Genomic DNA, 27,683 nt, shown 5'->3' with positions numbered 1-27,683 from the left:
TTTTTTATTTCAACAATTTTCTGGAAGAAATGGTGCCCATTATTTGAAAAAAGTGCAAGGATGCCAATAGTTTTGGCCATGAGAGTAAATGCAATCTTTAATTGTGTTGGTTTCCCTCAATATAAATGTTTTTGCAAAAGCACTAGGTGTTATATTTTTCTGTTTCTTTTTTCTGGTAAAAATCCAAAATTATACACTTGTTGAACTTTACTTGCAATTTGCATTATTAAAGCACAAGATTTTTGTACCTGCAGTTGTGCTGTCTTCTCTTACTCCAAGTGGAGTCCAATGCGGTTGTTTTGTCAGCGTTGCCGTCGTCGGCGGCACTCCGTGTTCCACCTGGAGAAGTGAAGTGTATTCCAAACCCTGTCTCAAACTTGTATCCTCTGGAAACATCACCATCATTTTTGCAGAACCCGGAACGATGCTCTTTGCCACTGAAAGTGATGTTCGTGCAGGTATTTGGCGAGTGGATATCTCAATGTCTGGTGTTGCATTTGATAACAACGTTTCTTTATCACTTGGAACTAAAACATTTGTGAATGTGAAGGCAGCCTGCGTCTTTGAAGCCATGTCTTCTTTCAATGTCTTCTGAGTTTGCTGTTCAGTGACACCAAGATCTTCGAAGAAAAGTTTGGTTGTGCTTTTTTTCTCCCGAGAAGGAGATTTGCTTACAACAACCTCAGTGACATTATCAACAGGTGTGTCAGCCAAGTAGGACATCATGGAAGTTGTGCACATTGATGTATCCACATGTTTGGGAGGTCTTTTCATGAACTCTGCAAAAAAGTTAAGTTCCTTTACACCTCTATCACATTAAATATGGGCAATTATACAAATCTACAACATGCATGGAATAAGAACCTCAATTAAATATTTCACAATATCTGATTGAAGAACTTTATTAGGACTAAACAACTTTTCGACATTTGTATAAAGTATGGCGTACTCTTCAATGGACGGACTGTCACCTTGCAATGAACATCATCAGTTTTCAGGTATATTGCGAGAAACAGTAGAAAACATGAAAGCACAAGATACTCGAGATTTTATTTGCCAAAAAGGGATAAAGACTCAGAAAGACCATACCTTTGGTGTCCAGGACATTGAGCCTTTTTATCCTTTTTAAACAAGATCAAGTTGCTTGTGCTATTGCGTTTTTGGTTGTGCAGTTCTTGCCTTTTTACCTCTGCCACCGAAGGTGGATGGAGGTTGTTTTCACCCCTATCTGTTTGCCTGACTATGAGCAGGATATCTCAAAAAGTTGTGGACAGATTCGGACGAAATTTGGTGGACAGGTTTGGTGTGTCACAATGAAGTGATTCAAATTTGGTGAAGATCCGGATCCAGATCCGAGCATATTTTAATTTTCTCAGGGATTCTTCACCATCGAGTGAGATATGGAGGCAAAAACAATATATAGCACAATATTTCAAAAAGTTGCAGATAGATTATGCCAAAAATTGGTGGACGAGTTGGTTAGGTGACAAGAACAAGCGGATTAGATTTTGGTTCAGATCCAGCCCATCAGTGGGATACAAAACGGAAACTGTTCAGTCTGGCAGAGGTAGATGCTCCACCGAGTGCCGTTATAGTTGTGGTTTTTGAATGTCATGACAACAAACCTGTCTTTGGTGACGAGTTTTAAACGAGCTAACTGCCAAAAACTCACAAGGAGTTGCTGGCAGACATACTTGTTGGGTGGTACTTCCATTTTTGAAAATGGATTTTCCCATCTTTGACTGTTTTTTAAAATAACTCAATTTTTGTGCACCGTTCCTTCCCAATTCCATATCCAGGCAATGCATGATGTCATCGCCGGGCGCCGAAGGAAGGGAATACTCTATTTTTACTCTGTTTGCTTGTTGTCTTGGCTGTTTGTTGGTTTGTTTTCTTGTTTATCTGGGCAATATCTCAACCATCCTTTGAGCTCGGAAGCTGAAATTTGGGGACAAAAGTGAAGATTAGTTTGGAAAAAACGCTATTTTTATTTTTTGATTAATGAATTAATTGATTAATTACGTAATTATTATCGATTTATCAATTACTTATTTAATTTCTTTCTCATCTGTTCAAGATCTCAGGCACCTTTTGAGCTCGGAAGCTGATATTTGGACACGACAGTGAACAAATGATTTGGCTATAAATGGTTTCGGTATGCTATTAGCCAATTGATTAAAAAAATCATGATTTTACGATTATTATTTGTTTATTTTAATTATGCAATTAATCAATTAATAAATTATTGTACACCGCTCCCTCCCAATTTCATCTCCATGTGCTGCAAGGCGGCATCGCCGGGCGCTGAAGGTGCTACGGTGATGTCGCACGCTAGAGGATTTGTGATTGATTTATTTGGCAAGGGGGCGGTGTCCTTTGAATGTACCTGTACTTGTACAACTTTTTTTTCATTCAGTGTAGTGAATTTAGGTTTTTTCACACGATTTCGCATTTTCCACCTTTTTCTGCGAACTGCCCTCATAGTAATGTCCTCATAGATACATCGCCCCATTAACATTTTAATGCCCCTGTATGCTGCCCTCCCTTCATGCTAACTTCCCCTGCCTTCACACTGCCTTCCCTTGCCCTCCCCACATGCTGCTTTCCCCTGCACTGCCCTCACGCTGCCTTCCCTTGCCCTGCCCTCACGCTGCCTTCCCTTGCCCTGCCCTCACGCTGCCTTCCCTTGCCCTCATGCTGCCTTCCCTTCTCTCACGCTGCCTTCCCTTGCCTTCACGCTGCCTTCCCTTGCCTTCATGCTGCCTTCCCTTGCCCTCATGCTGCCTTCCCTTCTCTCACGCTGCCTTCCCTCGCCTTCCTTTGTCCTCACCCTGTCTTCCCTTGCCCTCACTCTGCCTTCCCTTGACTTCATGCTGCTTTCCTTTGTCCTCACCATCTTCCCTTGCCCTCACTCTGCCTTCCCTTTCCCGCCACTCATGCTTACCTCCTACAAAAGCCCCCTCCTCCACTCCCCATGGATGTCTCCAAACAGTGTCTGAGTAGTGTTTAGTATGAACCATTTGAACATGCTGTTTTAACGTACCCCATTTCGTTCGATCCTGTACTAATTCCAGCAAACAGGACCACCCCCCCCCCCTTTCTCCTCAAGTCCCACGACCAAACACAAGTTCAGAACACCCCCTTCCCCCTCCCCATCTATCTCTCTATCTCTCTATCTCTCTATCTCTCTATCTCTCTATCTCTATATCTCTCTATCTCTCTATCTCTCTATCTCTCTATCTCTCTATCTCTCTATCTCTCTATCTCTCTCTCTCTCTCTCTCTCTCTCTCTCTCTCTCTCTCTCTCTCTCTCTCTCTCTCTCTCTCTCTCTCTCTCTCTCTCTCTCTCTCTCTCTCTCTCTCTCTCTCTCTCTCTCTCTCTCTCTCATCCTCACTTCCACCCCCTACCAGAGTGTATAGCGATGTGTGAAGTGTCACTCTCACCCCCCCCCCTTCCGAGATCCCCCTTCCTCACCTCCCAACCTCTCCTCGCTCCCCTCTTCCACCTCTCTCACCCCCTCCTCTCAATACTCCTGTCAGCTAAGTGACAGGTTGTATATGCTAGTTCAGAATAAATGGAGGAGTTGGGGGTAAATTTAGATGCCCTAAGCAGGATTGTTAATTATGCCTCCTAAGTATCGTGGTGATACACAAAGTGACGAGAGAGGAAATAGGAAAGCAGATCAACAAAGGGACAGACACTGTCCTTTTAATAATCCCCTACCAGTTTCACCAGAGGGGACTATGGGTTTGCTATCCTTCTGTCCTTCCGTCCATCCCACCGTTGGTTTTCAGACTTTTTTTCCATACTTTTTAACATATTCAACTGAAACTTGGGACATGGCTTTATTATGACAAGTTACAGAACAAGTTCGAGTTTCAGGGTGTTTCGCACAATTTTCACAGAGTTACGTCCTTTTTGGACTTAGAAAATATCACATCGATAGGGGACATTTCTCACCAATCAAGTCTCGCTTATATATATATATATATATATATATATATATATATATATATATATATATATATATATATATATATATATATACATATATATATATATATATACATATATATACATATATATACATATATATATATATACATATATATATATATATATATATATATATATCTTTTCTTCTTCTTCTTCTTCTTTCGGCTGCTCCCGTTAGGGGTCGCCACAGCGGATCATCATCCGTATGACCCGCATATTGATTTGGCACATGTTTTACGCCGGATGCCCTTCCTGACGCAACCCTGGTCGCCTCTTACGACACAGGGATATGGTACACCTATTTTAACCGGGGTATACACCGGCCCAGTATACTGGTACTCATTTCGCCGACCTTGGAAGGATGACAGGCTGAGTCAACCCCCTGGTGTATTAATTCAGTGGCCCAACGGGGCTTGAACTCAGGACCTTTTGGATCCCAAGCCGCTGCCCTAACCACTGCGCCAACACCAGGCTCATATATATATATATATATATATATATATATATATATATATATATATATATATATATATATATATATATATATATATATATATATATATATATATATATATATATATATATATATCGATCTATATATATATATATATATATATATATATATATATATATATATATATATATATATATATATATATATATATATATGATATTAGATGGTCCTGAGTTCAAGCCCCGTTGGGCCACTGAATTAATACACCAGGGGGTTGACTCAGCCTGTCATCCTTCCGAGGTCGGCGAAATGAGTATCAGTATACTGGGTCGGTGTATACCCCGGTTAAAATAGGTGTACCATATCCCTGTGTCGTAAGAGGCGACCAGGGTTGCGTCAGGAAGGGCATCCGGCGTAAAACATGTGCCAAATCACTATGCGGATCATATGGATGATCCGCTGTGGCGACCCGCTAACGGGAGCAGCCGAAAGAAGAAGAAGAAGAAGAAGAAGAAGAAGAAGAAGAAGAAGAAGAAGAAGAAGAAGAAGAAGAAGAAGAAGAAGAAGAAGAAGAAGAAGAAGAAGAAGAAGAAGAAGAAGAAGAAAAAGAAGAAGAAGAAGAAGAAGAAGAAGAAGAAGAAGAAGAAGAAGAAAAGATATATAAAGATATATATATATATATATCGACAGATACAGATAGAAATGTATGATGTTTGGTTAAGTTAATGACTTTCTTTCAGGAAAACAATTCAGCCATTTAACACATTTTTCTCCCTAAAATAGACACTTGCCTTTGAAATGTGAAACTTCACATAACATTTCAGGAGTGGATATCTATTTATTACATGTACAAGAATGGATAACGATTGAGCCCCTCTCAACCTCATGTGCCACATCCATTCCTTGCCTTCAGTCTCATTTCCTCCAATCCTCCTTCCCCGTTCTCTCCTCCAAAACACCCCGAGCTATCATTCTCTTCCCCCCTTTCAGAATTTAACCATCTTCTCCTCCGCCACACAAACCACGGAGATGTACCAGATTGATGGTTCCCCACTATCAACTCAAATGGTTTCAGGACTAGTTTTAACGCGTGCTTGAGCTGCCCCAGCAAATGGAAATCCTTGTTGAGGAGAAACTAATAATGTCATCATGCAATGCATATCATTTTGAATTTGAATATTGTGAGAAAAAGCAAAAATTAATGTTCGCCGACTGTATGAACAAGTGAAAAACAATCTTAAGTGAAAAAAATTCAATATTCAAAACCTACCGCTGAAGCAGTATGCATCATAATGACTCTCAGGTGTCGGAAATCCAGTCTGGTCGTTATACTGGTAAACCGTGCGCACACCGGATGATGAGCCTCCGCAATTGCGCCGAGGCCATACCACGGGGTAGCGCACACTCCCATCGGCGAGCCAGCCAGCGTCGCAGCGATCCAGGCCCTTCTGCCAAGCAGAATAAAGCTGAGCCACCTGTGCCAGGGTCCCACCCAAGCAACTGCAAAGAGCTCGGGCTTCTGACAGGGTGAGCTTACCTGGGGCCGTGGCATGGAATACCGTACCTGTAGGGTTGGGTTGAGGATTACAGAAAACTACTTTCATGGCATCTTGATTCCCAGTGGGTTTCAATACTTGCTGCGCATCTATATAAAGAGCATTGTGGGAAAATGAAAAACACATTGGGTTCATCCAAACTTTCAGTTTGCTGTCCTAATGCATTTCGCTAAATAGCAGGTTTGACTCGAGGACTTTAGAGGTTTTCAATGTAACATTTATTTGAGCATACCGTTGACAGGTCCAGCAAAGCAGTAGGCATCGAATGTGTCGCTGGGTCGTTGCATACCATACGATCTCACACCTGGCTCGGTTCCCTTGTCTCCATAGCAGTTTATTCTTGAATTTATCATGGGGTACCTGCCACAATTCCAGCAATACTTCTTTAATGACTGAAAATAGGTAAAGATGCAGAATAATATATATTTTTTGTACATGGTCTTCGCTCGTGGGAGAGCTATTGTGAGATAATGAAGGTGATTGTTATGTATGTTACGTGTTGGACTGTCTTTTTGTATATAGTCAGGCTCGTGGAGGAGCGAGAACACATCTGGACATTACAGAACAAAAAGAACAGTACAAAGATGGGGACTTTGGTGGGGATACACAAAGAGCAGTGTTGAGGGACAAAATAGAGGGAGACTTGGAGAAATAAGGGACGTGAAGAAGAATGAGAGCAAGGGGAGGAGTGGTCGGTGAACAAGATGGATACATCCACAAACTCTCAATCACAGAAATGGAAGGAGAAACTGGAAACCTGGAAACAGGTGGGTTTGGAGTTGAGGGGAGGGAGAAGAGGGAGTTAATGGGGGTAGAAAAGATAATGGTTGTAGATGGGGGGGGGCATGACCTGAAACGGTAGTGAACAACACATTTTAGTCTTGGAGGGAAGAAGCCCTTCCTCAAATACTAAATTATCCAAAGTTGTTAATTTAACAACACACCACGGCTACTCTCAGTCACACACTAATGCACTAGGTGGCATCTATCACCTGGGCAGGAGCAATTGTGCTTGGTGGTCATATCAAACACAGAGACCATTTCAGCCGTCTGATCGAGCCTTTTACACACAGCAAGTTGGCCAATCAAAAAACCTCTCTTTTTCTCACCTGATTTTGAGTACCTGTGCCCAGGGGCACACCTGGAGTATTTGGCACCTGGGGCAGACCTTTATTTTGGCACCAGCTTGGGAACCTCCCTCGAACCGAGATGAATAATTAAAAAAAATTAAACACACAGAACACATATAACATGTTTGCAAGTAAAATTCCAGGTGGATTACAGTACTGTACCTGCTGTCATAAGCAAATTGGAAATAAGAAAAGTGCAGGACATTAAAAAAAATAAAAAAAATAAATAAAAAGGACATTAAAAAAATAAAAAGAATAAAAAGGACATAAAAATAAATAAATAAAAAGGACATGAAAAAAAAAAAAAGAATAAAAAAGGACATTATAAAAATAAAAAAATAAAAAGGACATTAAAAAAATAAAAGAATAAAAAGGACATAAAAAAATAAATAAAAAGGACATTAAATAAATAAATAAAAGAATAAAAAGGACATTATAAAAATAAATAAATAAAAAGGACATTATAAAAATAAAAAGCGAAGACAGTACAGCAATGTAATTAACTTTTCACAATCAAAGAGTTAAACCCATAAAAGCATCTCGAGCTCCCATCGTGGCCAAGACGTTTTTGCAAAATGAGTTTAAAGTGACGTCAACCCAAAGAACGAATCACGACCTTTTCGGACAATGCAAAATGACATGGTAACTGATGGAAGCTTGCTTCGAATTGGTGGAGAAAGCTGATGACAAAAAAAAATAAAACATTTCTGGGATCGTGCTTTATATCCGGGGGGGGTTCCACACAATTATTTCATTTGGTTCCAGAGAGTAATGTATGAACACGAACATTGGTAAAAGGTAATAACAGTTATATTCTTGTGTATTTGCAGATGCAGCTTCATCATTTGTAATCTAATAAACGGACGTCACAAAATGGAGTAGTTTTTATTTATGATGAAGCTGAGCATTGAACACATCACCACTGAGACAACCAACCCCCAGGATGGCCACCGTAAACTGTCCTATCACTGACTGCGAGTACAACACCCCCGATGTTGAAGCAGTCCTGGCTGCGGCGCTCATCACAACTCATGCCACAACTCACACAGCTGCCAATGTCAACGTCGTTACAGCTAAAGTTGAGCAGGTGAAACGTCCCACGATCTCATCCACTGGGACAAGCGAGCAATGGGCCTATTTCCAATCGCGATGGTCCGACGATGCAGATGCAATCAAAGTGACAGGCAAAGATAAGGTCATCCAACTGCTGGAATGTTGTGATGAACGATAAAGAAAAGACTTGACTCGCAATGATGGCGGCACACTAACAAACAATTCAGAGGACGATGTCCATAAGGCTATCAAGCGACTTGCAGTGAGAGAAGAGAACATCATGGTTGCTCGCGCTGCACTACATGATGTGCACCAGGACCATGACGAACCCGTCAGATCATTCGGGGCACGTCTCCGTGGTCAAGCAGGTGTATGTAAATTCATCGTTTAATGCCTTCACTGTAATCAAGACGTGAATTACACAGAACCGGTCCTCTGTGACTCTGTAACCCGTGGGCTCATTGACCAGGAAATTCAACTCGACCTAATGGGCGACCGTAACCAGAACATGAAACTCGAAGAAATCTACCAGTTTGTCGAAGCTAAAGAATCTGGCAAACGCTCAGCCTCACGCCTCTTCCAGTCACAATCACATGGGATGGATACCGCCAGCAGCTCCTACCGACGTCACAAGAATGAGACACCAAGAGGCTACCATGACGATGATCGCAAAACAACAGTCAAGTCAGAGCAGTGCTACTACTGCGGAAAGAAAGGACACGGGCACCGATCTCTCGCCAAGTTCAGAAAGGAGTGTCCCGCCTATGGTCATACATGCGTGCATTGTGGAAAGACCAATCACTTCGATCATGTGTGCAAAAACAAGAACAAATCAACCACCAAGGCCAACGCTAACGAATCAGAAGGTGCCGTGTTTGATTCCCTGTGCACAGTCGCAACTGATGCAACATTCCCCAAATCTATGAGCCTGGACCACCACCTGTACAACCATCTGTCTGACACCTGGATCCGGAAATCATCAAAGCCCCAACCGTTCGTTAAACTGACGATTGGAGCATTCCAGGTTGATTACAAGCACATAGGATACAATCTCTACACCAAGACCAAGTCCAAATGCATCACTTGTATGGCGGATACTGGTTGTCCAAGCTGTTTAGGTGGCATGAAAGCTATCTCCGGCCTTGGCTTCAAGACCAAAGACCTAATCCCAGTCACAATGAGGATGCACGCTGCCAACAACAAGGGGATCAAAATCATCGGTGCAGTCATTCTCAGGATATCAGGCAAAGACAAAGATAGCAGTAACCTGGAGACTCGACAGATTACCTACATCACTGACAGTTCAGACAAGTTTTTCCTCAGTCGAGATGCATGTATCAGTCTGGGCATGATCACCGACACCTTCCCTACAGTTGGTGAGATAGACAGAGACACAGTCCATGCCACCTCAGATGTACTAGACCCCCCTACCCAGAAATGACAATGGACTTACATCTGAATGTGACTGTCCTCCTCTGGAGAAGCCACCACCAATGCCCACAAAGTTGCCTTTCCCAGCCACGTCAGTGAACCATGAGAGACTTCATCAATTCCTCCTGGATCACTACAGATCAAGCACTTTTAATACCTGCGAACATCAACCCCTCCCAATGATGGATGGAACACCACTACATCTCATGATCAACCCAGATGCGACACCCGTGGCTCACCACACACCAGTACCAGTCCCCATCCACTGGCAGGATGAAGTCAAAGCTGGATTGGATCGAGACGTTAGGCTAGGTGTTCTTGAACCTGTCCCAATCAGAGAGACAGTTACGTGGTGCCACTGTATGGTTGTGTGTGCTAAGAAAACGGCAAACCTCGTCATACCATAGACATGCAACCTCTGAACTGCCACGCTACACGTGAAACCCATCACACACAATCACCCTTCCACCAAACACGGTCTGTACCCTCAGGAACACTGAAGACAGTATTTGATGCATGGAATGGATATCACAGCATTCCACTGGAAGAAGGTGACAGACACCTCACGACCTTCATCAGGTACCGCTACCATACCACTCCACAAGGGTATATCGCCTCTGGCGATGGATACTCAAGGCGTTTTGATGAGATATCCTCTGACTTTCCAAACAAAACAAAGTGCATAGATGACACTCAACTATGGGCTGACAACCTAGAAGAAAGTTTCTTCCAGGCTTGTAAGTGGCTGAATATCTGTGGACGAAACGGCATCACCCTCAACCCAGAGAAGTTCGTATTTGGCCAGAAGACTGTGGAGGTCGCTGGATTCCAGATCACACAGGATAGCGTTCAGCCCTGCAAACGATTCCTACAGGCTATCATGGAATTCCCTCTGCCCAGAAACATCACGGATATCCGCTCATGGTTTGGGCTGGTAAATCAAGTTTCATATGCATTCAGTATGACAGAGCGCATGCTACCTTTTCGAGCCTTCCTCAAGCCTGGCACCACATTTGCCTGGGACGACCGCCTGAACGAACTGTTTCATGAATCTAAGAAGGTCATTGTCAATGAGATTGAATCTGGCGTACAGATATTCGACAAGTCTAGACCAACATGCCTCGCCACAGATTGGTCGAAAGTTGGCGTCGGATTCTGGCTCTTCCAGAAACATTGCCCATGTCAATCAACCACCCTGTTCTGCTGTCCCACAGGATGGAAGATCACACTAGTCGGAAGTCGTTTCACAAACTCAGCAGAATCTCGTTATGCCCCTACTGATGGGGAAGCCTTAGCCGTGGCTGACGCATTGGACAAAGCTCGCTATTTTGTCCTGGGATGCAAGGATCTCACTATCGTGGTCGACCATAAACCGCTTCTCAAGCTCTTTGGTGACAGATCACTCGATGAAATCCCAAACAACCGACTCCGGAACCTCAAAGAAAAAACACTTCACTACATGTTGAACATGGTCCATGTCCCTGGTGTAAAGAACAGAGCGGCGGACAACATTTCCCGCCACCCTACAGGTGACGACAACCCCGAGAAGATGTACCTGACAGATGACATATCATCCATTGCATCTACGCCCCAGAGTGACAACACCATCCCTTACCCGACAGTACGGCAAGACTTCCTTGCTGGCATATGTTGCATCGAGACATCAAACGCCGATTCATCCTCATCGTACACCACTGCGGTTTCATCCCTCAAAACACTCGAGACCATCACCTGGAACAAGGTTCGATTGGCTACCAGTAGTGATGAGAATATGAACAGGTTGGTGAACATCATCGAATCAGGCACGCCGATCTCTCGTCAAGATATCCCATCGACACTCCAAGAATACCACCAATACCGGGATCACCTACATACCGTGGATGGAGTAATCACCTACAAGAATCGCATTGTCATCCCACCATCCCTCCGACAGGACTGCCTGGAAGCTTTTCATGCTGCACATCAAAGCGTATCATCCATGATTGCCAGAGCTGAATTGTCTGTGTTCTGGCCTGGAATCACCCCTGCAATGAAATACGTCAGGAACAATTGCAACCACTGCAACTGCATGGCTCCCTCACAACCCAGCGCACCACCCATGAACCAGATCCTCCTAGACTACCCGTTCCAATGCATATGCGCTGATTACTTTCAATACAAGGGCTTTCATTACTTGCTCATCGTCGATAGATACTCCAATTGGCCAGTCATTGAGAGGGCATCTGGAGGTTCGTCTGGCTTGGTGGATTCCCTGCGTCGCTGCTTCGTCACCTATGGCATACCTGATGAACTCTCTTCCGACGGTGGCCCTGAATTCATCGCTGGCAATACTCGCCAATTCCTACTGAACTGGGGAGTCCACCACCGCCTACCATCTGTCGCGTTCCCCCAAAGTAACTGCCAGGCAGAAGTTGGAGTCAAAACCGTGAAGCGCATGATCACTGACAACACCGGCCCTCATGGTGAACTGGACACAGATTCATTCCAGCATGGGATCCTGTAATACAGGAACTGTCCTGATAAGGACACAAAGCTATCCCCCGCCATGTGCGTGTTTGGCAGGCCGATAAAGGACTTCATACCTATCCTCCCAGGCAGATACAGACCCCATGAAACATGGAGAGACACTTTAGCCAACCGGGAAGCTGCTCCCCGCAACTGCCACATGAAAGCTGCTGAACGCTGGTCAGAGCACACAAGGAGGCTACCAACACTCACTGTTGGAGACCACGTCCACATCCAAAACCAGATTGGCCACAATCCTCGCAAATGGGACAAAACAGGCACAGTGATTGAAGTCCGCCAGCACAACCAATATGTCCTACGTGTCGACGGTTCAGGGTGAGCGACGCTCCGCAACAGGAAATTCCTCCGGAAATACGTCCCAGTCCACACTCGGGCTCCACGTCACTCCATCGTACATGACCTCTATCACCATGGCCCAGAGCTCCAGTGCAAACAGGACAACCATCTAACCACTTCAACACCGGATCAAACAACGCCACCATCCACAGACCTCATGGGGCCATCGTCACCAACTCGCCCTGGTGATACTCCTGCATACCAGGACCCACCGATGATGAACGATGACTCGATGCCTTTGGACTATAGGATGCCACTCAACACCTCGCATTTCCGAGCACCTGCCTCACAGGTCAAAACACCTGCCACTCCAGTCACCGGTGCTAGAAGCTCGCGTACTCAGCGTCCACCTGCATGGCAAACATCGGGTGACTACGACATGACCAGCGTCGTGTTTGGGGCAGAATAATCCCCCAGTCCATGTCTTGCGTGATGGGTAGTCTACCCTACATGATCGCACGGTTTATTTCTCTTCTTGCTACATATCCATATTTGAACTCTCATTTCGTTCAGTTATGTTTACACATCAGGTAGAAATGCTCATAATACATCAGTCCTTGTTCATTGTCCATCACAATGACTTGGAGGGAGATCGAGAGTAATGTATGAACACGAACATTGGTAAAGGTAATAACAGTTATATTCTTGTGTATTAGCAGATTCAGCTTCATCATTTGTAATGTAATAATAAACGGATGTCACAAAATGGAGTAGTTCCTATTTGGGTTCTCCCATGAGTACCAGCAGAAATGGGTTTGGTGGTCATGCATCTCCTCCTCTGTGAGTGGTCTCTCAGAATGTTCACCCGTCCACACGAGACATTCACAAACCACTCTTCTTTTCGTTCGGGACTCTTCTGAACCTCTCCTTCTTCCAATTCACCAGCGCATTCTCCTTCGATTTATGTTTTTTATCTTAGAAGTTATAATCATATAATGTAGCTTATAAATTAATTTTGTACACTAAAATCTTGAAATCATAGTACATCAGAATTATCACGGAAGAATCTTATCTGCACTGGGTGAGGTAACCTCCCCTCAAAAACCTGTTGTTGTTGGTACGCTTTTGAGCTTTCTGAGCATCTTTGACTGTCTTTATTATGAGGTAAATAATAACATTGTAATGTCACTTGCAACTAAAACCATCGTTATGTTGTTGTGGGCCGGGGGTCGGTGGCGATAAACGAACACTAGGTGGAGCAGCCGAGTCGTCTCCCACCGAACACCCGGAATTTAGGTCGTGATTCTTGGATAAGTCCGAAAGGTCACGGGTCCCTTAGCGAACCGTGGTCGCCAATATTTCGACGTCGTGGGGTTGGGTTAATTGCCTAATTTCAATATACCTAAATACCCACGTCGTCTACCTTCCGGGGAAAACCACACCCTCGACGGACCTCAGGCGGAACGGACCGTTTACCGAGCCCGATCCGGGTGTAAACTGAGCGGGGATTACCAAGATCCGTCGGTCCAAATAAACAATTTATGGCACGAACGGCCTTACTATTTCTCAAACCCGCACCGTGCTAGGCCAATGAAGGAAAGCAGAGAAAACGGGCTGGTACATTTAACACGGGGTTTATTTATAACAACAATCGGGGAGGGGGAGCACAAAAAGAGCAGAGTTATCACGAATAAAGAAATGTAATGTACAATTAACAAGGCACTTAACGATTCTACTTAACAGACTGGCATCACACCACACACTCACACACACACACACACACACACACACACACACACACACACACACACACACACACACACACACACACACACACACACACACACGGTGGCTGCGGCCTGTATTTGCACCTGCCCGCCTCGTGTGGTCTGCTCAAGCTTGTCTGGTGGAGGGACTCGAACCCACCGCCAACAACGCAGCACCAAGCACCAGGGATCAAGAACGGCGCCATGGATGCCAGCCAGCACGGGAACAGACGAGATGAGAATGCCAGCAGGCAAGACGAGGCTTCCTCTCTTTGCTTCGATGAGGCGAACCTTTCTGCTTTTGACGAGGTGAACCTTCATTCTTGCCACTAGGCGGACTTTGCTTGCTTTCACCAAGGCGAGCCTTGCTTGTTTTTTTCTCCACGGCTCACCACTTCGTCTTATCCTCCCTCTACTTGTTATCACCTCTTATCCTCCCTCTCTACTCCGCGGGTCGAGTACACCGCTCTGAGGGACTCGCCTCCGGATTGGACGAGGGGTTGTCGGGCGACTCGTGACCGCCCTTTATTGGTCGGGCCGAACACTCCAGCTGGCTGGGCGGGGCCACCCTTGAGGTGGTCAACCCACCTGATTGGCTGGGGCACGCGTGTGATGCTCACCCTTCGCTCATTGGCTGGAGGAAATCCTCGATGCCCCTCCTTGGGGCGGAGCCTCGATCCGAAGCGACGGAGGCTCTGCCCACACCCTCAGCCAAAAACACATGGGCAATGGCGACCGGGTTGAGTGCGGGTGGTGTTGCTGTTGTTGTTGTTGTTGTAGATGTAAATAAAAACCTAACTAAAAAATAACTCGTAGCACACACACGAAATTCCCATTAGACATAGGGGATGGATTCTTACTATAAACACATACTTATCGAAATAACTGAACTATGGGGACTCTGGCTGTCTGTGTGCACAAGGTTTCCAAATCCATAACAATATCATCGCACTGGTATTTCAACTCTCCCAATGCCACCCCCCCCCTCCCCCAGTACCTGTGCCACATCCGTGTCTCATAATTCTATTTTGACTAAACGTATTGAATTAAATTTTTCTTCCTTTTAACTTGCCTAACACCACCATTTTAGAGATTTAATATCAATACCATTTAACTGGCAGGGTTTACATGTCCAAGGCACCAGCCGACCCTCTGAAACGAGGTATAATCGACACGGCATAATACCTGATTAAACTGATACCATCAATCAGATACAATTTCCCACAATCTTTAATCATCGGCCCAATGACGATGCTACTTATGACATCCATAACAGCAAACAGAACGAAAGCATTTGAATTGATCCTTTACCTGACAGTTTGATCAGCCAACCAGCCTGCATCACACTGCTCCAGGCCACTCCAATAGGCTGCCTCAAGCTCGATGGCCGTGGCTAACCGCCCACCAATTTGGACGCAGGTCTGCTGTGCGCCCGGAAAATCCAACGAATAACGTTTCCCATGGGCTCGGTAATGAAAGACCACTCCTGTACAAAAATTACCAAATACTCATGATGGCATTCCACAGTGAGCCAAAATGATCAATGTGTTCCAATGAATTCACTCCTTTTGGAAGGCAAGCTAAAATCTTAAATTATGGGGGCATTCCAAGATATAGTTCAACAATATTCTAGTCTGCTTGTTGCTTCCATCTTGGAGGAGAAAGGATGACGCCTTTGTTACTCAAAAAACAGTGAGACAATGACCAAAATAACTACCGGTACACAGGGTTAATGACAATGTCATGACCACTCCACCATGCCAGTGACGTACCATTCACTTGAAGTTCAATGATGGACCGAGAGCCGTACAAGCCCGCAAGCACCTCACAGCGATAAATTCCTTCATCGGCCAAATTCAGTTTCCTCAACTCCAGGGAAGCATTTGCTGCCAATGGACTTTTTCCAACGATCCTGACACGGCCATAAAATCCGAGGCCTGGCCGTTGAGCCGGACCAAGAGCAATGAGGGCTGTGGCCCAGCGTCCACTCTCCTCGTTCCAATGACTCCACTTGATGCGAGGGAAGTTCTGGCCGGCCTGGAGTTCAACGGGTGAAGTCGTGGTACGGAGAGAGAAATGGCAAGGCAGTACCACGGAAGATCCCAGCTGACCATTAACCATTGCATCGGACTCCCTTCGAACAACGCCCTTGTGCCGATGAGCTGTGAAAATGCCAGAATTACAAACAGAGAGAGAGATCAAGAATTACGATCACTCTCGTCGTCTTGTGGGCATTTGCACAGAAACATAATTTTCTTTCACACCCATTGTCCAGACAGGCTTGTTTATTAATGTCATCTTTAATGTGAGTTATAAGGACCATTTTCATGGATGCGTTCTCATCTGGACTATTACTCACAGCACAAAGTACTTCAAGAAGGTTTGTTTGTTTAATCTAGAAAGTTCTTTGGATTCCATGAACTCACCAGCCCCTGTCAACACCCAAAGACCCAAAACAGCGTGCAGCAAAGCGAGTCCAGCAGACATGGCCAGGAATTTCAGTGAGACCTATGAGAAACAGTTCTGCATCAGTGAGAAACATGGACACTTCAGTTTTATTGCTAAACAGGCAACAGGACACAGGCAAGAGCTTAGCAATTTCACCTCCACTCCAAATCTCAGGACTCATGAGTTGTTGCACCGACCGGCTCGCCAGGCTTGAACTCGTGGCTTCTTTTTCTCAATTACTGAACTTTTTTTTTTAAGTTTCACATTAAATATTAATTAAGACTTGCTGTCACCAATCGTACAGAGACAAACTGAATGTCATGCCAAGTGTCACTTAAGGTTGGAAAGTCAATGGATTCAGTATTTGTTCATTATGTTTGTCCTGAATGATGACTTGTCATGGAACTGTGGAGGAATTTTTCAATCTCAATTAATTCTGACATAGGAACAGTTCTCAAGTTGCTTGACATCAACTGACACCATAAAAGTTGGGGAAAAATAACTTTAAGTTTAGCATTTGAGGGTGATGTCACTTGTGACCAAAACCGAAAATGGAGATGAACAGTACTAGGTTAGACCAGCAAGGTGTTTTGATGTACGTTAAGCAAAGGTTGTTTTGGAAAACAAACAAACTGCAGACATTTTATCAACCTTTCAGTCTGAGATGACTTTTTCTTTCTTTTTTTTTTTTTTACCTCTGCCACCAAAGGTGGACAAAGGTTATGTTTTCACCCCTGGTTGTCTGTCTGTGAGCAGAATATCTCAAAAAGTGATGGACGGATTCGGACCAAAGTTTGTGGATATTTTGGGTGTGCGGCAAGGAAAAACTATTCAATTTTGGTGAAGATCTAGATACGAGAAGTTTTTAAATAAATAAAAAATAATTCTTCACCATTGAGAGATGGTGAGCCTGGTGTTGGCTTAGTGGTTAGGGTAGCTGGCTTGGGATCCTAGGGTCCTGAGTTGGTCCTGAGTTCGAGCTGGTCCTGAGTGTCTGGTCCTGAGTTCGAGCCCCGTTGGCCACTGAATTAACACCAGGGGATTGACTCAGCCTGCCATCCTTCCGAGGTCGGCGAAATGAGTACCAGTGCACTGGTGTACCATATCTCTGTGTGTCATAAGAGCGGACCAGGGTTGGCGTCAGGAAGGGCATCCGGCCATAAAACATTGCCTCAAGAAGGGAACCATGATTGCACGGAGCGTGCACAAAGCTAACCCCTGCTCAGCAGGGAAAAATGGCTGTAAAAAGGCTGTTTTTTTCACCATTGAGAGATGGGGGGCCAAAAACAATATACACGATATCTCAAAAAGTTATGGATGGATTCGGGAAGAAAGTTGGTGGATGTGTTGGGTAGGTGACAACATTAAGCCGATCAGATTTCGGTTCAGGTGCAGATGCAGATCCGGCCCATCATTGGGATACAAAACGTAAACTGTTCAGCCTGGTGGAGGTATGTGCTCTATCGAGTGCCGTTCTATTGCTCTTCTTTTAAATAACGTTTAAATGGCAAACATCTTGACTACTCATATACAGTACCCCCACCAGATTAAAATGAACATCTGTGATTGTAAACAAGCTTTGTCTTAATCTGTGATAGGACACAGTCGCAATGGACTGCGTGTATTAGTATATGTTAGCATGACCTGTGGTATCATACCGTGCTTAAACCCATGAAAGTATCAAATCATTGATTTTCAGTGTGACAGCCAGATCCTGATTTTTCCAAATGTGGGGTCGATTTTGTTGCAGATCTTGCGTGTTACTTGGTAGAGATTGGATTTTCTGCGGTTCCGATCCTTACATTCCGAGATGTGTTCGATGGTAATCTGCAGTCTATGCCATCTCTTCAAGGCAGAAACGGTTCTGGACATGTGGCACCATCTTCCTTCATAAAGAAAGGCATTTAGCCAAAAAAAAAATGGTTACAATTTATCTACTTGAATGCACCCGATCCAATTAGCTCCTGGAAGCTAGGCAAAGTCGAACCTGATTAGTACAGCATTCAGATGGGAGACCTCCATGGAAGACCCTGTGTTGTAAGCTGAGAAAGCTATCAGGTTTTGGATTTGTATCGCTGTGTTGTCGAATAAATCCGGCAGGGTGTGTCACATGTCGCAACACACAATCCTTTAAATGGGACCATAATATGATGTAAAACCGGCTGTCTCATCCGCATTTAGTAGGTTGTGGACATGAAACGTCTGTCTCATGGAATCTTTTGAAGAGTCTAAGCTCTCGACCATTGTGTACCATTACCCTATCTAACTTTGTTGCGAATGGATTTAATAAAACCATATGCAAATGACTTATTAAAGGGATGCTGTACGAAACATTTGATGAAGGAATTGGTGGACACGAGTAAATTAATTGGTGTGATTATGGGATTTTGGAGAATAACACCAAAGTGATTTCATAAGTATGGCACAGGCAAGATGGAGAAAATGGCCTCCTCTCTTGGACAAGTACTTTCTATCCAAAAGACAGCTTCTCATTCCCTTTATCATGCATCGCTGGCATGGTGTAAGGTTGGAAAACAGACAACCGGGTGGAGGAAAACAGGCAGACAACACACAGACATACGAGAGGAAAATCAAAAGCTTTATCCCTCAACCATAAAGGAATGGCTATGTGCCAGCCGAACTCAGCATAGATACAAGTCCCGTTTGGATGTAGTTTCCATCCAGTGTCAAGAACACGTTCTTCCTGCCAGGATCACATTCTTTCTAGCGGTTGGTGAGTTTCCTGATGACATTATAATAAAAATCAGGTTGTTGGTTTTGAAAATGGGAAAGAACATTTTGAGTCAACCTCATACAAATAACACCAAAGTGATTTCATAATTTGCGATCCAAAGAAGAGAGCAGGGTTCGAGAGTATGAAAGATCATGTGCGAGTATGCAAGACAACCTGAGACCATGCAAAAAGACAATTTAGAGCCTGAGTCCATTTAATATCCATGCAAAAACCAAGTCCAGAGAGTCCAAAAGATTGTGGGCGAAACCTTTATCACGGGAAGGATTACAAGGAGGAGGTGAAACTCTAATGAGCACATCTTTAAATAAAAAGTCTGCGATGTGGAATTACACGTTACATATTGTTTGAATAAAGTTTAGATTTGGGTGCTGAGCCTGCTCATAAGTAAATACTCATGAGAGCCAGCATCCCGTTAATAAGCCAGCATGGAATGCAGAAGCGCGCAGTGAGCGGGTGGAGGTTGCGCTCTGCTTTACGCGCCCATTCCATGCTCATGTACCCACTGGGAAATGGGCGAATGAGGGTTGAGGAAGAGGGGGGTGGGGAGAAATTGTGGATGCCTCATTTGCTCCAGAAATCAGAGCAGCTTTACAAGGCTATTAGATCACAGCTCTCAAGAGATGCAGAGAATTGTCTTTTACCCTCAAACTGGCTGTGAATTGGTTTGAATCCCAAGGAATGTTGGATATTTTCAATATCATCTTCGGAATTATCCCTATTTTTCATCACAATTGTCTGAGAGAGTGGTTCAATGACGAGAACGACAGGATTATTTCAATACTTCATACAATGGTTGATTGCTCTCCTTCGATAAAGCCTATGCACATGTATATCCTGTATACATAGACCCATGGACTGTTATGCCATAGAGGGACATCCAGGATACGCTCTCGAGAAAATACTCCAATGGCTGCCAAGAGCTTTCTGCAACGAGCCATAACTCTCCCCTTTTCTTTTTCACCCTGCTTTGCATCCACCTGCACTCTCCAGTCCCCCCTCCCCTCCCCACCCCCACCCCCACCCCCGTGGGCCCTCCTGTGGACACATCTGCCCTGCCAAATGATTGGCTGCCCAGTGTACCCGGGGGTGGGCATTCATACAGCCCATAGTGCTCCTCCTTCTTCGGCGGCATTACGACTATTATATGATTGGTTGTACCCTTCGGAGGCCGTTATCACCACACATGACAAATTAGCCTGACACATCCTGTATACAATGGAAAAAGTCACCCGACTCAAGGACAGCACCGTACCATCTTAACAGTTCAAACTATGCCCTCTCCTTTTCCACCCTGCCACCACCACACACGAAGAAAAAAACGTGTCAATCATTGGTGAGTCATCAATGACAGCATAGACAGAACCCCATCCGGTGGATGATCGGTAGCATGTAGAGTTGGGATTCTTATATATGTGCCACTTGTGAATGTCTGCAGCTGTAGAGGAACCCGAGCAGGGTTTGAAACAGCACAAGTCTTACCTTGTGTTGCTTTTTTGCCCGCTTTATGCAGCTTTCCTTGCCTGGAAGAGCAGCGGGGTTAGTTATAAAGATCCTCGTTACCTGGAAATAATTGATTCAGTGAGAATCAATTGGTTGTTTCCTCCAATTATGGGTGAGAGACATTATTGTGTCTTTATATTGTTGTGGAAATGACTTCTCGGGGCTAAAAATGCATAGATTAGAATAGTTATTTCCTTTAATTCAGGTTTTAGCATAAGTGTGTGGTAAAGCAAACTGTAATAGGAATATACATCGATAATTGTATGGAAAACAGGTCGTCCTCCCCCATAATGTTGTTTCTGTCCCCCTCAGTTTTACCTTTACCCCAATTTAACGTTATATCCTTTGTAATCGGTATATTTATGTTTAAAGGAATCATGGCCTTATGACGCCTCCTGGGCATGAGTTTAGGTGCAATTCTACCACATCGAGAACATTCTGGCAGAGGGGCGGCAGGGTGGGATTAACACCACCTCCACCGATCGGCACCAGACAAGAAAGGATTATCGGCAACACTGGGCGGGGCGTCAGGCGATTCAACAAAAAGACACTGAGAGAAGTTAATTGAGCTCATTTGTTGAGGCTCATTCGGTCACTGAGGAAGAGCTTCTGCTGCCTTCTGCTGGAGAGGTGGTCCCAGAGAAGCAGGTCGTTCGTACGCCACTGGGGGGGATCGCGCTCCCTGCTGTGGCTTCACCCACTGCCACCCCCCACAGTACTGTGTGGCTTGTTTAGTGGTGGAGGCCAGCGAGCTGAGTGCCAGCTGTCAGACCGTATGACTCGTGCCTGCGTCACGGCCGATATTCCTTGGTCTCGCCCAACTCTCCATTGGCGTTTTCTGTTATATGCTCGTGTCCTCAAGGATATGTTCAGGAATCCCATCCGTACAAATACCCAGGGGGTGTGTCTTTGGTTGTTATAACTGTAAGATGTCATTACAATTATTTGTACTTACTTTCTCTCCCCTCCCCGTTTCAATATGCACTTGAAATTCACTGGCTCTTTTTCGAGTTATTCAGATGGTGGTGGCCGCTGCTTTATAATAGTGAACTTGCGATAAATCCTTTTTGAGGATATTTTGATTTTGGAGCACTTCACGCTTATTATTAAATTCACCTCCTCGCCAGCTAAAAACCTCTGCTGGGGTTCCATCTCGGATTAGGACTCGCAGTGAGGCGTGGTGCCCGACATTCCAATTGAATCTGGTATCGGCGAAGGAAGACCCTTATTCCCGTTTTGTGCATCTTGGTTGTTTGGCCAAGACGTTACTTTCGCTACAAATGTGTGTGTATATATATATATATATATATATATATATATATATATATATATATATATATATATATATATATATATATATATATATATATATATATATATATATATATATAATGAAAACACATACCAAATTAAAATTTATATTTATTTCATATCATGTGAAAAAGGATCACTGTATGCAATCACATGCAATTTGTCAGGGACAGTCCTACAGAATCTGCACAGAGATGGGAAAATCGGAATGTGCACATGACGTCTCAAAAAGGTCAAATGATGCAGGGGTCTAAAGTCTAAATCGAGTGTGACCACCTTGGGCGGCGATGCACAATTGAAGTCTACGGGGCATGGATAAACACAGGCATTGGATCAGAGCTTGTGGTATTGCTGTCCAATGGAACTGTAAGGCTGCAGTAAGCTCTGCAACATTGCGTGGAGGATTCATTTGACGATTGCTCCCCAAACCATAACACTGCCACCTCCAAATGGTCTCTCTCAATAAGGAAGCCCTGAGCGAAACGGTATCCTTGCCGATGGTACACGCAAAGACGTCCATCTAGAAAACTGACGTTGAACCTCGATTCATCAAAAACGATGACATTTTCCCACCGTCTCCCACCCAGTTACCTCCAGCTGCTGCCCATCGCCGTCGTGCAAGTCGGTGTTGATGTGTCAGTGTTTGTCACTGCTGAGTCGTCCCCTTCTTCCATTGTTTGTTCTGACCATGTCCTCATGCTGTCCTGAAGCAGTTTCGGAGGTGACTGATGACGATGTATTGGTCTTGTCGTGCTGACGTCACATGCTGTGCACCAAGACAAGGACAGTCGCTGACCCTTCCTATAGCTCTGTATCGCTTTTGTAGCCAAGACACTGTTGACATGTGAACATGAAAGTTTTGAGCAACTCTTTCTTGATCAATTCCACGATTCAGCATGCCGATGGCTTGCTTCTTCTAATCATTCGTTAGATGTGGCATCATAATTGACGACCTCCCAACTTAGGCAACCTGTGCTTTTTCAGGGCATGTTGCACGTGCAGCATGTTTTTTGTTTTTTTTAACCACTGCTCATCATTTCCAAGATTTGCCATTTGGTTGCGTTCAGACTCAAACGTCCACCTACAAGCAACAAACTGGACTCGAACACAATCAAACACCCAGAACAGATGTCCATCGTGCATGTATTATCACTCACTATTTTGATCCTTTTTCACAATGTTATTTAAATAAATGTAAATTTTAAGTTTTGATGCATTTTCATTGTCGCTCAGTGTGTATATGTATATACATATATATTGTATAAGGGGTTGGGGCAGTTGGGATTATAGATTTTTAAGAATAAAAAAATTCCAACCAAAAGTAAAAAACTCGATCGACTCCGCTAATTTGGCCAATGAAGTGTCTTGTGCCTTTTGTGCCTGATGAAGCTGGCGAAACGTTGCCCTGAGACCGGGTCTGTTCTCGCTTTTTTGCTCAAATTAGCGGAGTCGATCGAGTTTTTTTTTACTTTTGGTTGGAAGCGCCTTCTTCTTTCAAAAAAATAATAAATAATAAATAAATATATATGTATATCAAAAAGGGCAACTCTGACCCAAATGATGACCATAATATCGCTGATCGCTCGCCTTCATGATCGAAGGACACCGTGGGATGTTTAACATCCAGCAACTAATGCCAGCAGTTGAGACACTCATTTAACGTCCATCCGAGGGACAGCACACACAATGATGAATCACCCTGCCTGTGAAACACCGGGATGACAGTTTAGAGCTGGGCCGAGATTCATTACTAGCATTAGCTGAAACCTGCACACATTCCAAATTCCTGCTCTAATCTATAGGGGGCACTGCATCAGTGGCGCAAATTATAGAACCAGCAGTCAGGTGCTGCCAACAAATTAATATATTTCTCACTACGTGGGGATTCTCAGAAAAAAAAAAGAGATCCTTCATAAATCACAAGCTACCTTTCCAAGAAAGCGTTGTCATCATCAAGTTTAGTTTTTTTTCAAAGTAAATATGAACAAATGTATTTATAAATTACATTTGTTAAATTTCCATCGAATCATAAGAATAAAGCTCAATGAAAAGACCTGCTTAAGTTACAATCAAATGGACAAGGAAACACACACATGCTCTCTCACCTTGGAGGTGGTATCCTGATTTCTCCATTCATCAGAGACTCAAACTGATGGAATGAGAGACTCGTGGGAATCGAACCCAGGACCTTCAGAGATAAACATTTCACCGTTTCTTCATATAATCTTTGAATAGATAAGAATCGATTCAAATGCAGAAAGAAAAATCAACTGAAACAGGTACACACGTACTATTTCGGTGTTCATGAACGACCTTTTGTCATCAAGCAGCTGGACGTTGGTTTGTTTTTTTTTTTGATTCTTAAAACATTCACTTTCAGTCCAGAAAAGTGGAACAAAACTACCAACTGAAAGTTTTTAAAACATTTTACTGAGCATTGTGCTGTTCCTACAATGCCTGGTGCAATTTTAGTCAATAAGTAAATAATTACTAGTCATTATGCAATCAATCCACCAGCCTCGACTATGTATACAAAATAAACAAAAAACACATTCTTATTAAATTTCAAATCAAAAGAAGATAAACTTTATTTGATGTCTTTTTTTTTTTAAAAAGTAGGGAAATACAATCAGAGGAATAAAATTTTTAAAACGAAAAAAAACAATTTATTAATTTCCAGAATGTTTCATAAACCGTAAAAGTCGAGTACACGTACCTCAATGAAAAAGTATAAATTCTCAGTAAAGTTGGAATTGACCGTCGTGTTCACGTGGATCTTTCACTCCACATTACTTTACGGTTTGATAACTTTACTGGAACGCTGTGGCTCTGAGTTCGGTGAGCACACTCACGGGAGATGGGATGTTCCATCTTGGGGTTCCATCCTCCAAGATGGGATTTGGGGGCTAAAGGGGGGGAGTTATTTACTCAGTTTGAAGGGACAGTGGATAGCTTCCCGCTCATGTTGACTATATCCTGCCAGCTCGTGTGTTCCTAACAACGCCCTTAGTTGGAGCCAAACGTCCCCTCTGAGCGTCCTTATGTTGAGTCGAGTGAAACATTTGGTGCATTTTACGATTCCATTTAATTTGTGCTGCTATAGCTGGGAGGGAACACCCATCTTGACATTTTTGAAACTTTTTGCAACTTTAGATGTCAACAAGCCAGACAGTAGTTAATTTTGAAAGTACATTGCCATTGAAATGTTGGTTAATAAATAATGATAATTATCTCACGTCAATTTATTGAAGATGTGTGATATGGGACATGCAGAACATTACCCATCACACTTTCTGGTATATTCTCAACCATTGCCTACAAAATAACAGGTCCATGTGAAGGTTCAGAACTTGTAGCTGAGATTTTCATTTTTGTATCTATAAATATAAGGTCATGGAGGAGCAAAAGGACAGAAGGGAAAAGTTTCACAATCTGACAGAGGGTTCAATGGGGGCACGAGGGAGACACACACATCACATATGAGTGGATGAGTAGCAGAATGGAAGGTGAGATGGAAGGAGGCAGTCAATGAGATTAGAGGAGAGCAGGGACGGGTGTAGGAGAGAGCAGGAGGTTACGATGGGCAGCACTTTTGGATGGCAAGACAACAGACAAATAAAATAATGAAGGAATGGAGGTGAATGGTTAGCTTAGAATTGGGGAAGGTAACCAGGTATGTAATACTGTTAGAACATGTGCAACCTATGCTGGTTGGGGAAAGATTAGAGGGCAAGAGGACCGACGTCAAGAACGAGGCAACAGAAAATAGTCCACCGACCTGCCTGGAATGGGTGAGAAGCAGTTCCTGAAACTCAGCTGTGGGCAATGTTGATAAGGTTCAAAGCCTCCCATGAGTGGACATCATCAGATGTCCAAGATGCCAGTTGGAGGACCAACGGTCTCATTACTCTGAAGGAGGAACATTAAGATAGATTCACATTTGTCAAGTGTGAAAAGCAATAAGAAAAATTGGTATCATGGGAAAACATGGACAAAGCAGACAATTGTTGTATACCCAGCCATTTGACTTGGGATGTTTGGACAACTTTTCTTCGGATATAATGAGATTTTTCTATCAACTGCTTTCTCAAAATCAACTGCAATATTCGGACATCTGGGAACATAGATTTGATGCCACTGCATGTTTGTCATAATATCAAGGGTTATGAAGCAACATATTTGCAAATAATTGTGTTCAATTCACTTCTGTGCAAAGTAAGATTTGTTTAACATCATCAGTAACTGTTTTGTACTGGACATAACCTCCTCATCCCAAAAGAAGCCATTTATTTAATATAGGTGTTCAAATATGGAAGAATGTTGTGGACCTTCTCGTTCTCCCCTCCTTCGACAACCAATCAACCTAATTTCTCTGGAGTTTCATCATCTTCCATACATGGCCCTTCCCTTCCCAACTCACTTCTATCTCCTGCCACTCAATTAATCTTATTGCGGTCGCTTCTTGTCTCATTGCAAATCTTCCGCAGATTATATATTATGCTGTTATTCAAACAGTGTCTGGCTCTCTAATACACCACCTGGATATGTTTCCTGGAGCTTTATGCCATGGTGGCCAAGCTGTCCAATGAGTGAGTAACTTATCCACAACAGATGGTGAGATTTTCCATCAAACTTGGCAGAAATGTTCTGCTTGGTGATCCTCATCAACTTTGTTCGAGCCATCGTCCCCCAACTCATCGCTGAGTCGACAGGTCAAACAAGCCTTTCCAACTATTGCTTAAATACTAATAATTTAATTTTGATCGAAATTGCTGATTAAGGCTCAGAGACCTGTTGTCGTTTGAAATATCGAGCAGCTATCCCATAAACACCTTGTCCGAGTCAAATTCAAAGTAACACAACTGTGGGAACTCGTTTGACGTAATTATTATACAAAATTGCAGGTGCCTTTTAAACTACACAGCTCCACTCACAGTGACTGATGTGAATGAAAGAATTGACAAAGAAAATTGAAAAAAATATCAAAATCTACCGATATAAAACAGTGTGTGTTTGTGTATTTGTTTGTCCCCTTTCAGAAGGACGATTTAAGTCGGGGTTTAAAGACCAATCTTTTAACACAACTGTGTGTTCACTACAGACTATATTTCAGGATAAAAAAACTCGAAAATATTTTTCATAAAAGAGTAATTACATTACGTCTCATCTCTTGGAAATGTAGATGGTGACTTCCAATTGCGCCTCAAGGACAGCATACAGAAGCATTGAAAAAGTAACAATAAATACAAGACACAGGGAGGTGAAATTTGCTGCACATGATGCACAACACGTGCAGAGTAAAGCGAGTGTTCATTTACATCTGTCGAACGTCTAATAAATAAAGAACATTTCAGCACACTTGACGCTAGGCCGAGGCTTCAGACTTTGGCACGCTTACGAGGCTGTAACGTCGAAATGAAACATCCAAGAAGATAAAGAAAATAGGATCACATTTGTACATGTCGTGTTTTAAAATAACG

General features: G+C 43.5%; 2 protein-coding genes across 2 annotated transcripts; one reads left to right on the top strand and one right to left on the bottom strand.

The window, feature by feature from the left end:
- Window positions 1-83: 83 nt before the first annotated feature.
- On the bottom strand, window positions 84-25,286 carry LOC147016165 (brevican core protein-like). The gene is made up of 8 exons (XM_085848931.1): window positions 24,920-25,286; window positions 24,309-24,391; window positions 16,616-16,697; window positions 15,962-16,351; window positions 15,501-15,675; window positions 6,240-6,367; window positions 5,722-6,015; window positions 84-779 (listed from the first exon to the last, which is right to left on the bottom strand). The coding sequence occupies exons 3-8, from the start codon at window positions 16,674-16,676 to the stop codon at window positions 208-210; spliced, it is 1,620 nt and encodes a 539-aa protein (XP_085705057.1). The 5' UTR covers window positions 16,677-16,697; window positions 24,309-24,391; window positions 24,920-25,286; the 3' UTR covers window positions 84-207.
- On the top strand, window positions 6,234-12,124 carry LOC147016166 (uncharacterized). The gene is given in 3 exon segments (XM_085849197.1): window positions 6,234-9,613; window positions 9,645-10,002; window positions 10,005-12,124. Coding segments are annotated over 3 exon segments (4,011 nt in total). The 5' UTR covers window positions 6,234-8,080.
- Window positions 25,287-27,683: the final 2,397 nt, after the last annotated feature.

The sequence above is a fragment of the Eptatretus burgeri genome, chromosome 12, assembly GCF_056783735.1.
Source record: "Eptatretus burgeri isolate ZD-2024b chromosome 12, Ebu_testis_v1, whole genome shotgun sequence".
Lineage (NCBI taxonomy): Eukaryota > Metazoa > Chordata > Myxini > Myxiniformes > Myxinidae > Eptatretus > Eptatretus burgeri.
This window is presented reverse-complemented; position numbering and strand designations above follow the sequence as displayed.

Coding starts and splice junctions, on each gene's coding strand:
- LOC147016165 (XM_085848931.1), bottom strand. CDS start 16,676: ATGTCTGCTGGACTCGCTTTGCTGCACGCTGTTTTGGGTCTTTGGGTG. Junction 15,676..15,961: donor CATTGAACTTCAAGTGAATG/GTACGTCACTGG, acceptor ATTTTTGTACAG/GAGTGGTCTTTCATTACCGA. Junction 6,368..15,500: donor TTGGCTGATCAAACTGTCAG/GTAAAGGATCAA, acceptor GAATTGTGGCAG/GTACCCCATGATAAATTCAA.